Source organism: Cucurbita pepo, chromosome LG18, assembly GCF_002806865.2.
Source record: "Cucurbita pepo subsp. pepo cultivar mu-cu-16 chromosome LG18, ASM280686v2, whole genome shotgun sequence".
NCBI classification, from domain to species: Eukaryota; Viridiplantae; Streptophyta; class Magnoliopsida; order Cucurbitales; family Cucurbitaceae; genus Cucurbita; species Cucurbita pepo.
This window is the reverse complement of record NC_036655.1, coordinates 1,971,868-1,988,338: the sequence shown is the minus strand read 5'-3', so window position 1 is coordinate 1,988,338 and position 16,471 is coordinate 1,971,868. Positions and strand designations below refer to the sequence as shown.

Sequence of the window (16,471 nt, the reverse complement as noted above, 5' to 3'; positions counted from 1 at the left end):
AATCTAAAACCTAAAGCTCTGATACCAACTGTAACGGTCCTAAATTTCCACATATCTAGAGTCACCACTAACGTCTCATGCTCATCTCTAATGATGAATATAAATCTAAGAATGCTCATCTTTATTAGCGGAAAAATTTAAAACTTCAGAATACGTTCAAACACTAGAAAACACTGCCAGACTTGTGTGTTTCAAACATCATGCTGGAGTTAAAATAAAAAATAAAAACAATTACAAATTAAATAATTTAAATAAATGAAATGCAAATACCCTACCCTAACCAAGACTAGGAATTTTAAATATTGCAACTATCTATGCACGCGCCACAGTCTCTGATCACGATGCTACCATCAACTGTACATGGGAGCCTTGCCTTTACCTTAAAAATAATATGGCACACGACCNGGCAACTATCTATGCACGCGCCACAGTCTCTGATCACGATGCTACCGTCAACCGTACATGGGAGCCTTGCCTTTACCTGAAAAACAATATGGCACACGGCCTGAGTATTTCGAAGAAATACTCAGTAAGTGACCCCACTATAGGGGCCATGCTAATGCAAACACATGCAATCATGAATAGGGACCTATCTCTAATCATCTTAGGGGTGGCCTCCAGTCTCGGACAAATTGGATGTGTAGTACTTCCCTACACACGACTCACACGTGCGAGTGTGAGTCCCCAGGGCGCTCGCACACCCCCTGGACCCTCTGGTCAAGCTAATCTGTAGCGACGTCCGGAGGTCAGCGGAACCCCATAGTGTCATGCGCCTCATGAACACCCTCATCTGTGTGCTTTCGCACCTGTGCGCATTCGCGCTCATCATAAGGTGCGCGTCCGCACTCATCATCTCTAGGGGAAGTAGCCCTATGCTTATGAACATACAAAATGCATGAGGTCCCTCTAAATCCATCGTAATGTCTCTTCTGACACAACCCTCTAGTCTCATCTCTTTGTTACTCTAGGTAACGCATATCGTGGATATTTATATTAATATCATTTTCATGCTCTTAGGGTTGTGTCCTACGTCGATCTAACGACATGATGCAATATGGCACTCATCATCATCTAGCATGCTCAATATGGAAAACATCATCATATTAAGGTAAACGTCACGCAATCATCATACTCATCATATTGCCACAAAGTGCATCAAACATATCAAGTACGTCATTCATCAAAATATATATATACTGCACACATCATCAAGTATCGTAACCCACACATCATCATAACTCATATACCGCATCATACGACATAGTTCATACATCATCATAACTCATACAATTTTTAGCCTATCCTATAGTAAGGCCACTTACTTGGTTGGCCTTGGCCGAAGTACTCCCTAAATAGCTAAACGTAAGCTCCCGTTCCGTGAGAGCTGCTTCCTACATTGCTGGGGTTTGTTTCCTATCACACCGTTCACAACTTTTCGTTAGTATTTCACAATTAATTTACCTATAATTCAATAAATGTGAAATACCGCTCTAAAACGGCCTCGGATACCTTAATCGGGGCCGGAAATAGATCCGGGAGGGTCAAAACAGTTGAAATCGGGCTGAAAACAGGTGAGCCGCCGTAGCATCACAGGAGGGAGCCCGAGCCGTTTGCGCCGAGCCGAGTCGAGGGACCGCCTGCGGCGCTGTGTGACACGTGGCAGAAGCAGAGCAAGCCACGTAGTGCGGTAGCGTCGGGTCGAAGCGCGGGTCGCAGTCCGATTTGGGTCGTGGTCCGGGTCGCGTGCTGCGGAAGGCTACTAGGCCAAGACTAATCGTTGGGCCTCGGCTTACTAGGCTGGGCCGCAAGTGTTTGGGTTGCAGGCCGACTCAATTGGACCATGGGTCTGGTCTCGGGTTGGTTCAACTGAACCGTAGCTTCTGGGCTGGTTTGAAGTTTGGGCCGCTGTAGTTGGGCTGGGCCGAAGGCAGAGGCCGAGGGAAATAATGGGCTGGCTCTCTCGGGTTTTGGGTTCAGGTTGACCAGGATCCGTGGATCTCGTCTTCCTTACCTGACTTCGGCCAATTTTTCGACGAATTTTCTCTCTCCTTCTCGCGGCGTTTCCATTGCCGATTTCAGTCCTCTTTCTTCCTTTTCCTCTTGATTTGTCGTCCTTCTTTCTTTTCAGGAGTTTTGCGGCCTAAGAGTTCCTAAAATCACTGATCTAAGAATGATTAGGAAACCCAATTTTCCGACCTCAGTTACCAACGACGGCGCTTACGAAAAAGCACAAAACTCACCTTGAGTTATTGTGATTTCGTTAGAGATTCTTCTCGTGGTGGTAATTGATTGTTTGATGTCGGCTTTCGGGTGGTTTGGGTGCTCGTCGGAGAAACTGGAACTCGCTAACGTTTATCCGAAATCTCTCTCTCTCTCTCTCTCGTATTTTCTTTCTTTTCTCCCTTTGAAGGTATTTTGATAGGTGCTGGGAGTCGTGGGCTGAAGACTGGGCGTGGTGTGGCCATCGTTTCGCGTGGGGTCTGCGAAACTTTCCGGCAACTAAGTTTTTTTTTTTTTCGTTTTCTTTTTCTTTCTTTTTTTTCTTTTTCTTTCCTGGGTCGTTACAACAATGCACACACTCATCAAGATGAACACAAAGTACAAGAGAGAAAAAATTCGAGGAATATTGGCTAAATGTTTTATTGTACACCGAATACTAAAGAGAATGAAGAAAATACATTTTGGAAGCCCTGCCTAATAGGAGGATATATGTATATATATACCATATATATGTCTACCCGATATGAAATATCTATCATATATATTTCTACCCGATATGAAATATCTACCCTATATATCACTATCCGAATGAAATATCTACCACACACACACACATATATATATATTCAGATATTTACGAAATATCTATAGTATATCTCTCCACCCGATCTTTACTATAAATAGTCATCAGAGAACATATCCCAACATTTAACATGGTTTGCATGACTAAAGTTTACATAGCATGATATGAGCTCCATGTTGAGGTCTAGTAGTTAAATTGGATGTTGGAGCATGCGTATAAGACGATGAAAGCTCAAAAGAAAAGTGTTGTAGAATCATGGATAGAGCAATTTTGGCCTCAATTATGGCAAAGTTCTGTCCGATGCATATGCGAGGACCCCATCCAAACGGGAAGAACCCAGCTTGATTTTGTGTTGCTTTTGAAACTCCCTCAGCAAATCTGTCGGGATTAAACTCATTTGCATCATCACCCCATAACTTCTTATCACGATGGATAAAAATAATTGGAAAACTCAGCATCACTCCTGCTGGAAAACTCAATTTTTCAAGCTTTGTTTCGTTTTGAACGAGACGAGAAACCACTGCTGCTGGTGGGTATAATCTTAAGACTTCGTTCAATATCATAGTAACCTAAATGTTGAGAATATGATAAAGTTTAACTAATGAAATAAAATAAAAATGAAAATACATAGAAGAGAGTGTTACTCACAATTTTTAGGCGATTTAAACCATCAAAATCTGGTTTGTTGTTACCAAACACTTGTAGGACCTCTTCTCTTGCTAGATCTTGCCATCTTGTGTATGAACTCAATAAAACCATTGTCCAAACTAGTAGCATTGCTGTGGTTTCTTGCCCAGCAAGGTAAAAAACTCTACACTCGTCTACTATGTCTTTGATACTCATTCCGACATCGTTGTTTCCGTGCTCTTNAGAGAATGAAGAAAATACATTTTGGAAGCCCTGCCTAATAGGAGGATATATGTATATATATACCATATATATGTCTACCCGATATGAAATATCTATCATATATATTTCTACCCGATATGAAATATCTACCCTATATATCACTATCCGAATGAAATATCTACCACACACACACACATATATATATATTCAGATATTTACGAAATATCTATAGTATATCTCTCCACCCGATCTTTACTATAAATAGTCATCAGAGAACATATCCCAACATTTAACATGGTTTGCATGACTAAAGTTTACATAGCATGATATGAGCTCCATGTTGAGGTCTAGTAGTTAAATTGGATGTTGGAGCATGCGTATAAGACGATGAAAGCTCAAAAGAAAAGTGTTGTAGAATCATGGATAGAGCAATTTTGGCCTCAATTATGGCAAAGTTCTGTCCGATGCATATGCGAGGACCCCATCCAAACGGGAAGAACCCAGCTTGATTTTGTGTTGCTTTTGAAACTCCCTCAGCAAATCTGTCGGGATTAAACTCATTTGCATCATCACCCCATAACTTCTTATCACGATGGATAAAAATAATTGGAAAACTCAGCATCACTCCTGCTGGAAAACTCAATTTTTCAAGCTTTGTTTCGTTTTGAACGAGACGAGAAACCACTGCTGCTGGTGGGTATAATCTTAAGACTTCGTTCAATATCATAGTAACCTAAATGTTGAGAATATGATAAAGTTTAACTAATGAAATAAAATAAAAATGAAAATACATAGAAGAGAGTGTTACTCACAATTTTTAGGCGATTTAAACCATCAAAATCTGGTTTGTTGTTACCAAACACTTGTAGGACCTCTTCTCTTGCTAGATCTTGCCATCTTGTGTATGAACTCAATAAAACCATTGTCCAAACTAGTAGCATTGCTGTGGTTTCTTGCCCAGCAAGGTAAAAAACTCTACACTCGTCTACTATGTCTTTGATACTCATTCCGACATCGTTGTTTCCGTGCTCTTGAATTTCTTTCAAATTTGATTGTAAGAGGATGCTTAATAGATCATTATGCATAGCTTCACCTGCCATCATAGCCCTTTGCCTTTTGTTGATAACATCCAAGAGCAACGCTTTTAATTCTTTGCTTATCTTTTTCATTCTATTGTTCGACTTCGTCGGTACAAACCTGCACAAATATTATAATGAGATATTATATGAAATTTCATAAATAAGATCCTATATGGATTGGAGAGAGAAATGAGAATCAGCGTCCTTGGAGAGAGAAATGAGAATGAGCTAGGACGCTGGCTCCAAAGGGTGTGGATTGTTAGATCCTAGATTGACTGGAGAGGGGAACGAAACATTTTTTTTTTATAAGTGTGTGAAAATCTCTTAGTAGCATACGCGTTTTAAAAACTTTGAGGGGAAACCTAAAAGGAAAAGCTTAAAGAGCAAAATATCGGCTAGTGGTGGGCTTGAGCTTAATGGTATTTGAGCCAGACACCAGGCGGTGTGCCAATGAGGATGATGAGCCTCGAAGAAGGGTGGACACTGGACGGTGTGTCAACGGACGCTGGCCTCGAAGAGAGTGGATTGTGAGATCCCACATCGATTGAAGAGAGGAACGAGTGTCAGCGAAGACGCTCGGCCCCAAGGGGGTGGATTATTAGATTCCACATTGGTCGAAGAGAGGAACGAGTGCCAGCGAGGATGTTGGGCCCTGAAGAAGTGTGGACATCGAGAGGTGTGCCAACGAGAACGCTGGGCCTTGAAGAAGGGTGGACACCGGGCGGTATGCCAACGAGGATGCTGGGCCCTGAAGGTGGTGTATTGTGAGATCCCACATCAATTGAAGAGAGGAACAAGTGCCAGCGAGAATGCTAGGCCCCGAAAGAGATGAATTGTTAGATTCCACATCGATTGGAGAAAGGAACGAGTGCCATCGAGGACGCTGGTTCTCGAAAGGGGTGGATTGTGAGTTCTCACATCGATTGGAACGAGGAATGGGTGGATTGTGAGATCCCACATCGATTAGAGAGGGGAATGAAACATTGTTTATAAGAGTGTGGAAACCTGTTCCTAGTTTTAAAATCCTCGAGCTGAAGTCCGAAAAGAAAAACCTAAAAAAGACACGTATTCATGTCTAAATTGAATTGAATTGTGCATGAGTTCACCTCCATCCGGGTATGTAAACTGTAGATGTAGCTTTAACGAATAGATTGATAAGTTGTTTTAGACGTATAAAGATCATTTTTCCTTCTTCATAGCTGCTTCCAAATGCTGTTCGAGAAATCACATCAGCTGCCAAGTTTCCCAAATGAGGCATCACATCCAATTCATAATATCCATCTTTTGAGACTCCTTCTTCCCATTTCCTAATCATCTCCGTGCAACTCTCACACATTGCAGGCACCATGTCCTGTATATAGCAATTTAACCATATATATGAACAATTAGACTCCCAAAAATATTGTTGCTCAAAGTACAATATAGAAGTTTTTGAAATTGCACCAACTTCTAAATCTACTTTTATACAAATCTAACATGGTTAGTTGGATAGGCGTGTATCAGCCAAACTCCACCGCTGTCAGATATTGTCATCTTTCCGCTTTCTCTTTCGAGTTTCCCTTTAAGGTTTCTATAACGCGTCCGCTAGCAGATATCGTTCTCCTCCTCAACCGATGTGAGATCTCACAAGTAAANACTTATAAGAAAACTTATAAATGGTGATATTGCTTTCTCTCCTTTCCCCAAAAAAACAAAAAAACAATATATGCTAGCTGTGAATTTGGGTTGTTACAAATAGTATTAGAGCCAGACATCGACTATTGTATCAACAAGGATGTTGTCTCCGAAGGGGGTGAATTGTGGAACACACATCGATTAGAGAGAGAGAAACGAGTGTCAGCTAGAACGTTGGGCCTCAAAGGAGGTGAATTGTGAAATCTCACATTGATTGAAGAGATAAACGAGTGCTAGCGAGGACTCTGATTACGAGAAGAAAGCATACCTTCAATTGTTTGAAATGAAAGGCTGGATTGATTATCTTTCTATGCTTAACCCATTTGGGTCCTTCATGATCCGTAAGTCCATCGAAAAGCAACCTTTGAAGAGGGTTGATAGACGGCTTTCGAACATCATGCATTAAAGAAAGTGCAGCTTTGAGTTGATCAGGGTCCATGATGTGCACGCTTGGATATGGTCCAATCCACATGAATGAGTTCTTTCCTATATTTAATACAAACAACAAACAAACACTTAGAGAATAATTAAACACCTAAATTTGATAAAAGCAAACAAACACGACATACCATATTTGTGGATGGTATGATTTATGGAGGGGATGACACGTGGAGCAATATCATGGGAGAAGTTCATGGGGCTGGATATGGCCTGCTCCCTCATGGTGGCTATGTCCTTCATGTCGCCGGTGAGAAGCCGGTAAGGATTCCCGGCGAAGCCTTGCTTTCTGAGGCACCTCTCAAGCTTCTTGGGCCTCAGCCAAATCCAGTTCAAAAATCTCCATCCCCATACGGCTAAACACACCACAGCCACCGCCCAAATGGAAACCCTAATACTCCCCAATATCTCCATCTAAATAAAGACAGATTTCTCAATTTCGTGCTTAGCGATGGAAGGAAGGAGGACTTATGTTTGCTAATTTATAACCAAACAAAAGTGCATGCAAACAAATTTGATTCGTGAAATTACAACTTTATCCAATTAAGTCGAGTTTAATATTGACATATTTGAAGTTGAATTGATTTTGAGTTTTCAATTTTGTGTCTATTAGGCATATGTTGTCTGCTTATGCACACGGAAACCGTTCGTGTCTATCCATGAGCTTGCTTGCTATCAAGTCTAGTTGTAATGGCTTAGGCCCACCACCAGTAGATATTGTCCTCTTTGGGCTTACTTTCCCCTCAAAATTTTAAAAACGTGTATGCTAGGGAGAGGTTTCCACACCCCAACCGACGTGGGATCTCACAATCCACCCTCCTTTGGGGTCCAACGTCCTCGCTGACACTTGTTCCTTTCTCCAATTGATGTGGGACCTCTACAAACCACCCCCCTTCGAGGTCCAGTGTCCTTGCTGACACTTTTCCTTTCTCCAATTGATATGGGCCCCTACCAAAACACCTCCCTTCGGGGCCTAGCGTCCTTACTGGCACACCGCCTCGTGTCTACTCTCTTCGGGGAACAACTTCCTCGCTGGCACATCGCCCGGTGTCTGGCTCTGATACCATTTGTAATGGTCCAAGCCCACCGCTAGTAGATATTGTTCTCTTTGGGCTTTCCCTTTCGATCTTTCCCTCAGTTTTCAAAACGCGTCTGTTAGGGAGAGGTTTCCGCACGTCCTCTTTGGGCTTTCCCTTTCGATCTTTCCCTCAAGGTTTTTAAAACGAGCTTGTTAGAGAGAGGTTTTTCACGCGTCCTCTTTGGGCTTCCCCTTTCAATCTTTCCCTCAAGATTTTTATAATGGGAGAGATTTCTACAGCCTTACGAAAGGTGTTTCGTTCTCCACACTAGTATAGCATGATTGGTCTCTTCAATTCTTATTTTTTATGTTTAAGTCACACAATTTGTATACATTCCGTGTAAGAGGTGACGTTTCTTATTTTGTGTAATTGATGGCACCAAATCTATTAAATTTTTACTTCTTTTTAGGAATAATTATTTTTCAATATTTCAATTTCGTGTAAAATATATATTTTAATATTTCTGGTAAATTTATCTTTTTTTGGACATAATTTTTTACATCAATTAATGAGGCTATAATAGAACCGATTCCAATCCAATAAGGCCAGCTTGCGTGAACATCTTTTTGTAGGGAATTCAATTACATATTAGCTTTAGGTATTTTGTTTGGTGTTTGTAATCACGTTATCAAATAAATACATTTAGAAAGAAGATAAGGATAAAAGTCTGTGTGGCCTATTTTTATTGTCACCTTTACTCTTTTATTCCATAACCCTAAATTTTGTTTATAACCTAAGGTCGTTACGGTATACATATCATGATCATTTAAATTTTGTTTATAACCTAAGATCGTTACGGTATACATATCATGATCATTTAATGTGGAAATACAATAATGCACATTGAAATAAACAAGAAATAACATAAAGTAAAAATGCCTTATGGTACCCTATATGCTACTAAATGAAAATGCAACTAACCTATACTAACATATAATCTAATAATTGAAATTATGAAACTACCCTAAGCATATGTCATGGTCTCCTAGTTGCGATGTCACCATCAACCGTAAAGGGGAGCTTTATCTTTAACCTGAAAATGAGAGTAGCACATTGCTAGAATATTTTAAGAAATGCTCAAATGTGCAACCACATGTAATTTCATGAATGAAACCTATCATAATAGTCTATCTTAAACGGCCAATTTGGATGTGTACATTCCCTACACACAGTCCACGCGTACGAGTATGAACCCACCAGTCAGCTTGCATACCTCCTGGGTCCCTTTCTGGTTGGGCAAGCATTCTCTAGTAGTTGTTGATGGCGAACACCAATAACAACCGCCACAGCTGCATTACGATAAACATAATGATCGTTCTCCTATCTTGTAGCATACGCATCCGTACTATCCTGAAGGAGAAGGGGTATCCCCCGATGCAGGAGCACGCAATAATGCATGAGGTCTCAACATTTTTCCATTTTTGTTATCATATAATACAATCCTGTTAGCGTTTCCTTCATATCATATCATTTTTTATATCGTGTATTATATCTTTCATACGTATGTCAGAGTTGTATTTTATGTAGCTCGTCGTTTTACATGTCAATCATATCATATCATTCATGTCACACATATGCATATCATAACGTTTTCATGCTTTCAGATATAACAATCTACATCATGCACATATCGTATCATATCATGTATCATAACAATCACATAGCATATTTCAAGCATCTTTTCAGCATATCGTATCATAAATATATAAACTCATCAAATACAACATAACATTCACGTATCATAATATATACATATCATTTTATAACAGTTTGCATATACAGGCATATAACACGGCGAGCCATGAACACACACCATCATACAACACAAAATTATAACCGAACGATGGTAGGGCCACTTGTTTGGTTGGCCTTAGCTGACGTTTTCCCTAATTCGAGCACATTCGCTCCCGTTCCTTGAAATTACTTCAATTATCATCGGTCATCATTTTCTATTAAAATATTCATCCCGTTTCGTTAGTAATCTAAGAATTCTTAACTCAGTCGAATTTAAATCGAGAAATTTACCCTTACTGACCTTATTTGCCTTAAATAAACTCAAGTTCAACTTCGAGATGGTCAGAACTATGGAAATTAGCTAGTTTTCCCTTTACTGAGTCGAAGGAGCGAGTTTTGAGTCGGAGAGTTGAGCCAAGCCATTTAAGCCAACTTAACCGAGTAAGTGTTGTACTGCAGGTGTGCCATTAGAGGCTGACGTGGCTGTTGGTGACTTTAGGTCGAGGCGCGAGTCGTTACGCGTATGTGGGTCACAGATTGCAGTGCAGTACTAGGGTGCTGCAGGTGTGGGCTGATGCGTGGGTTGTAGCAAGTCGCGCCTCAGCTACTCGGGTGTCGATCGGGCTACAGACGCCTGGTTAGGGCTGAGGCAGAATGGGTTGCAAGTGATTTGTTTGGGTTGAGGTAGAATAGTGTCAGTAACGGACTGTAGCTGGGTAACAAATTTAGGTTCGACCCAAAGTCCATGGACTTCGTCTTCTTTGCTTGTTTCCCTCAAGTTTTTTGATTAATTTTCTCTCTCCTTTGAAACGATGCTCCGATGTTCGTTTCTTGCCGTTTTTCCTTTGGTTCTTCGTCGTTGACCCTTCTTCTTTGCTTCCCACGGAGTGCTTCTGGTTGTATGCACCTATAACGTGCAGATCTATAAGACTCTAAAATTTGAAATCAAACCCTCTTTTCCAACGGCGAATCACATTGTTAAGGCGTGAGAGCTTACCTCCTACATACGTGCAGTCGTCAGTGATCCTTTTCATAGTGTGGGTTGGTTGTTTCGACACTAGATCTATGAGATTATCGTTGTCGAAGTATTCTCGAAAATCTCTCTCTCTCTCTCTCGTTTTCTCTGTGTTTTTCCTTTCTACTTTGTAGGTGGGTTCTGTGACGGTGACAGGATTCTTGTGGGTTCATTTGGAGCAATGTGGGCATCGAGTAGGGTTGGCTGAGAGGGGTGCAAGAATTTTGACGCCTCACCAGAATTTTCGTGCATTTTTTAGCACCAGGCGTTTTTTTTTTATATGTGGTCGTTACAAAATTCTACAACTTTTTTATTGGTTACATTTCTAGTTTGTTGAATTAAATGTATCTCCACTTCATTTCATCCTGTAACCCCAACCAACCACCCACTCTCCATCTGATTCTCAGACCCCTGTGCCGCCCCTGTGTCATGTTTTGGTATTATTTGACGTGTGCTATGTTATGTCTATGCTATGATATATGTTATGTCACGATACAAATTATTATATGTTATAAGTTATACTATGATATGATTATGTATGTTATTGAACTACGTTGTATTATCAATGCTATGCTATGTAAACTTTGTTAATATGTTAGCTTTATGTCTATGAGACATTAGAAAGTCATGTATGTTAATCATGAAAGATATGATGACAAGTATTATGTATGTATGTTTCATAGGAATGCTATATCAAAAAGAAGGGAAGTATGACTTACATCATAAGTACATGCCATGTTTTGATGTTATGAGACCTTCTGCAGTTCATATGTCACGTGCATCAGGATACTTCTCTCTTATGATTTGTACATACACATACACTACGATATCATGTACACTGTGATATTATACGCAGTCCTTTTTCTCCGTGAATTTCGACAGCATGAGTATACGCTACAAGGTACATATACGAGCCACCTGTTCCATTCATGTGTGCACCCGTGGGCCATGTGTAAAGAAGCGCCACACATCTAATTTCTCCCCNAAAAAAAAAAAAAAAAAAAAAAAAAAAAAAAAAAAAAAAAAAAAAAAAAAAAGTCGAAGCCAACCAAGGGGCAAAGAGGTCGTTTTGCCTCTCAAGCCATTATAAGGTCCATGGGAAGCCTGAGCAGAGTACCTGCAAAATAATAATAATAATAATAATAAATAAATAAATAAATATCTTTAGATACAAGAACTCCCTCTTGGAAGGAAGGAGAAGATTTGACGGACCCGAGTTCCATTTTCTGTCAAGCACTAAGAAGATCCACAAGGTAAGTTCCTGAGTAACCCTACGAAGTTTTTCCTCAGATTCGAGCATTTTCTTTCGAATCGAGACCTAAAATTTTCAATATGTTCTTCGAGGTAGGATTCTCCACAGATTTTGTGAAGGAACTCGACAGAAGATTGGACCAGAAAATAGAACCCCGAGAGTTCATCCAAGAATGGTAAGAGGAATAGAACCCCGAGAGTTCATCCAAGATTGGACCAGAAAATAGAACCCCGCGTGCAAGATGGTTTTTGGTCTATTCGATTTCATTTGTTAGATTTTGATCCTAATTATGGTTCTAACTATGTTTTTATGTGAAATAGGTCCTAATAGAGAAAAATCACAATCTAGTCCTTAGTCCAACTATACAAGCTTTTGTTGAATCATTAACTCTTGAATAAAAAAAATTAACGGTGATATGTACAAAATTCGAATCAATTAAGAGATAAGGTTAGAATTAGATTAGCTCTTAATATCAAAGATCTAGGAGCAGATCAAAGATATAGAAGTAAGATTTGAAACCTTCTTCTAAATTGAGTCAATGAATGATCGAACTTGATCAACAATTGATTGAAGGACTCGAATGCAATCTCCCACAAGAATCGCTAGAAACTTATAAATGAAAAAGTTAACGCTCAAATTTCTAACAGCGAAAGTCTCAACTTGAGAGCTCAATTTAATTCAGGAAAATTTTGCCTTTTTACATATTAATTTGTGGGTATTTATACTCTTTTCACACAAGAAACTCTCGAACTCTTTAAATGCCCACTAACATTAGTAAGTTCTTCCCTCTATCTTTTAGATGCCAACTACTACAAGAAGTTATGATCGGTAATTTACTCCCCATGAACCCTCAAATGTCCAAAAAAGAAGTTATGGCCATTTTGATGGGTAACTTCTCACCCTTTGCCACAAGTTATGAAATTGAAATAATAAATAAAATTTTCAAATAAATAATCAATAAGTGTTATTTATAGCAACCTCATCGTGGTTTCAACCTTGCAAATGTTCAATTCAAAGCTACAAATGATTCTTCCTTAATCGAGTCAGCTTGGAACATATGAAATAGAGGAGGAATCGAGCTTATCCAATTTTGTAGATGAAGAATGAATACTTGTTGAATTTTTTGGGACTTTGATCATGAATAGATTCGGTTGGAACATTTGAAACACCATGATCCTTATCATATAAGCTCTCGAGTTCTTTATTCAAAGTTTTCAACTTAATCTTCTAAAGTTAAAAGAACGCTCAATTTTGAAGAAAATTGACTATAAGTAAGAGTTCGATCCTTACCCCCCAAATCTTGCTCGAAATCAATTTTCTTCAATTAAACACACTTTGAGACTTGTTAGCCTTCGTGATCTTCTAGGGAAATGTTTTTTTTTTTTTTTGGAGGTGCAGAAACCCAATGGGATAGGTTTCTCTTGACGAATTTGCGTGTAGGCTCAAATTGAATTTTTTAGCTTCAACCACCTTCCTTTAATGGCGGACCAAATCGTGAAACTGTGTTTGAGGCACCTTTAACACTTGACTCCTTCACGAAACTTGTTGGTAATCTTAGAAGGTGTAAAAGTAAGTTTTAAGGAAAATGGTGGACTATGGCCCTCAAATTTGGAAGAGAAACCCAAAATCTAAGTGGCTATAAGGCTCGACTTAGCTTGATTCTTGCTCTAAATGAAAGCCCCTACTTAAATTTGAGGTTGAGTTTTCTAGAACTTATACAAAAAATATCCTCTCTGATGAGTGGGCAACTGACTTCCATTTTGAATTCTAATTGTTGGATTCGATGAGTTGTGCCTCCTCTATAACATACTCAAATTTGGTGAAGATCCAAATGAAGATATGGTGAATTTTCTCACTATTGCTGATCTGATTTTAGGATCTATGAATTTTTGTAATTAATTTCTTTGAAGTTCAAGGGTATTTTGGACATTGTCTATTTTTTAAATATACATTTTCTTAAATAAATATTAAAAAAAAAAAAAAACATGCATAAAAAACATTAAAACAAAATGGAGGCTAGGGTGAGACTTGTTATGCACCCCTGTTCGAGAGTTTGCTCCCATCCTCGACTAACTCCTTATAACTAAAAAAATATAGAAAATATGGAGGAGTACAAAGACTCAATAAGTAGCCTACTTATAGGCTTTTAATCATGTCCTTAAGGTGAACAAGGGTACCACACTCTTTCTTGAAATGTTGTTCTTGTCCTAAGAACTTAGGCCCTAAGATTCAGTTCTTATAATGATCTAGTTCTTATAATGATCTAGCCCAAAGACCTTGGTTCTCGGATCTGAGGTCTTAACCTTGCTTCTGATCTAAGGACTTTTGTTATAAACTTCTGGGTTTTTAGTCTTGAAAACATAGATCTTGATCCATGTTCTAATTTTTATTATTGTCTTGACCACAGTCTTGTTCTAAGTTCTTTCCTGAGTTCTTCTTCTGTTCCATAAAAAATTTGTCATGAATTTGACAATCAAAGCTTCATGTATTTCAAGAGAAATAGTATGTACCTACGTCCAAGGCTTTTTGTATTCCAAGCGACATAGTTTGAATACCTACACCCAAGGCTTCATACGTTCTTAGCAACACAGTCTAAAACTTGCATCCAAGGCTTCTTTTGTTACAAGTAATGTAGTCGGCAAACATTTATCCAAAGTTTCTTAGGTTCCATGCAATGTAGTATGGAGTTATGAACATGCAATACCTAAAAACTCTCTAAAAGTAGAGTTATAGTCTTTTTGTAGTTAATTTTGCACTCATACTAACTATTTTTTCATTCATTGTTCCATTTATTCTAATTAGTAAGCATGAAATAGTTCATTGTGGTTCAACATGAAAAGAATATCAATTTGCATAAATCGAGCCTAATTACTCATTTAATTGAGTTATTTTGTAAATTTTCATAACATTTATGCTGAACCATGATGCTATAGAAAATATGGAAACAAACTTACTAGCAAATCTGGAAACAAATTGCTGACTGATGCTGAAACAATACGAAATGCAATTCTTTTGGGATGACATGGCAGTTATAATCCAAACGAGCAATTCACGTGGACAATTTGCTCCTTTTTAGCCCTAAATGGGAGTCATTGAACAATATAAAAGTATAGAGGATTCACTCAAAGAAGGGAGCCACCAGAGAAGGGGGAAAAGGTTGCTACTTTGAAACAAGAGAGGAAGACGAAGAACTCTAATTCAATAGTTGTTGACAGCAGAAGAAAAATAAGACAAAAGAATGATAGATTAAGGCAAAGAAATGGACATGGGAGCTCAAAGGAAGGGAACTTCAATTGAACGACAACAACAATACTCATTAACCCTCTAAACTTCTACTCTCTTTTCTTGTTCTATCAAATTTTCATGATTAAGACCTGGATTCCTTTGTTTTATTCAGTTTGTATAGAGAGCTAAACCTTATAGGAGAGGCCCAAGAGTTTATTGTAGTATAAGTATATTGACGGTGTGATTTTAGTTTATTAAAGTGTTGTTATTAATGATTTACATGTTGATTTAGTTTGCCACTTTACATACATCGTTGTTCTCTTATTCAAAAGAGGATAGGGAACAATGAAATTCTCTTTAATACTCTAATTCCTTTGCAAGAATACTGGAAGGTAATAGAAGAGTTAAGCATAATTCTTCTACTGGGGCCTTATTAACTGAAATTACAAAATGATTATGGAAGTAGTCACTTTGACGACATGGAAATAAAGGCATTGATTCTAAAATTTTGCCTACAGAAGATATGCCTTATTTGCAAAATGGAAGACCTGTTGATATGGTTTTCAATTCATTAGGAGTTTCCTCACGAATGAATGAACGACAAATATTTGATAAAAAATAGTAAAAGGTCTCGAGCAGAAAATGATCTTATTTGAACGTCGTAAGCTTCCAAGTAGTGGAAAGAGACCAGGACCGCATGCCTGATGTAAAATGAGCCGGCAACTCATAGGCAGTGGCTTGGTTAAGGGAACCCACTAGAGCTGTAAAGAAAGCGCGTCTCCTCTCTTCTCGAGAATCCATACATCCCACGCTTCTTAGATTTATTTATGGCCTTCAAGGAATTTCGATACGTGCAATTCCCTAACACCAGAGACTCTTGTCATGTTTTTTTTGTACAAAATTTCGGATCCAATCTCGTATTTTTTTATATTCTTGTAAACCTTAAGAATATTTTTTTGTGGTGTGCAAACCCAAAGTTACAATTATCCATGGCACAGAATTCAGTTCTTATAGATAAATGCTCAATACCAAGTAGGCTTACTAAGTTGATAATGTTCAAGTGCTTTATGGGTTGTCTCAGACCTTGGATTTCTAATAGCACTCCCCGTTCATTAATTGATACTTTGAAACGGGTTTCATTTGGAATGTCAATCGAATCATTTTTTTTTTGAGAAATACGAGACATCGATATAGTCAAATAGAAAGCCCCAATGGCCCTATATTCTAGGAGCCCAAACTATGTGATTGAATAAATTCTCCTCTATCCGTTGCGTGTCGAGGACTCCTTCTCCTTACCCTTCTTCAAACCAACGAATAATCTAT

The 16,471-nt window shown here is 38.7% G+C and overlaps 1 protein-coding gene and 1 long non-coding RNA gene across 4 annotated transcripts; both read right to left on the bottom strand.

The window, feature by feature from the left end:
- Nucleotides 1-2,615: 2,615 nt before the first annotated feature.
- On the bottom strand, nt 2,616-7,314 carry LOC111780186 (cytochrome P450 CYP72A219-like). 3 transcript variants are annotated; one of them, XM_023660519.1, is made up of 6 exons: nt 6,975-7,314; nt 6,674-6,891; nt 5,838-6,082; nt 4,645-4,849; nt 3,452-3,631; nt 2,616-3,372 (listed from the first exon to the last, which is right to left on the bottom strand). In XM_023660519.1, the coding sequence occupies exons 1-6, from the start codon at nt 7,255-7,257 to the stop codon at nt 2,947-2,949; spliced, it is 1,557 nt and encodes a 518-aa protein (XP_023516287.1). In that variant the 5' UTR covers nt 7,258-7,314; the 3' UTR covers nt 2,616-2,946. The 3 variants fall into 3 exon arrangements, with proteins under 3 accessions (XP_023516287.1, XP_023516286.1, XP_023516285.1); XM_023660518.1 differs by having other exon boundaries at nt 3,452-3,652; nt 4,666-4,849; XM_023660517.1 differs by lacking the exons at nt 2,616-3,372; nt 3,452-3,631 and adding an exon at nt 3,859-4,385 and having other exon boundaries at nt 4,465-4,849.
- Nucleotides 7,315-9,641: 2,327 nt separating this feature from the next.
- Nucleotides 9,642-11,119, bottom strand: LOC111780492. The gene is made up of 2 exons (XR_002812852.1): nt 10,654-11,119; nt 9,642-10,563 (listed from the first exon to the last, which is right to left on the bottom strand). It is a non-coding gene; the product is annotated as an uncharacterized LOC111780492 (long non-coding RNA).
- Nucleotides 11,120-16,471: the final 5,352 nt, after the last annotated feature.

Coding starts and splice junctions, on each gene's coding strand:
- LOC111780186 (XM_023660519.1), bottom strand. CDS start 7,257: ATGGAGATATTGGGGAGTATTAGGGTTTCCATTTGGGCGGTGGCTGTG. Junction 6,892..6,974: donor TCATACCATCCACAAATATG/GTATGTCGTGTT, acceptor TATTAAATATAG/GAAAGAACTCATTCATGTGG. Junction 4,850..5,837: donor GTTTACATACCCGGATGGAG/GTGAACTCATGC, acceptor ATATTTGTGCAG/GTTTGTACCGACGAAGTCGA.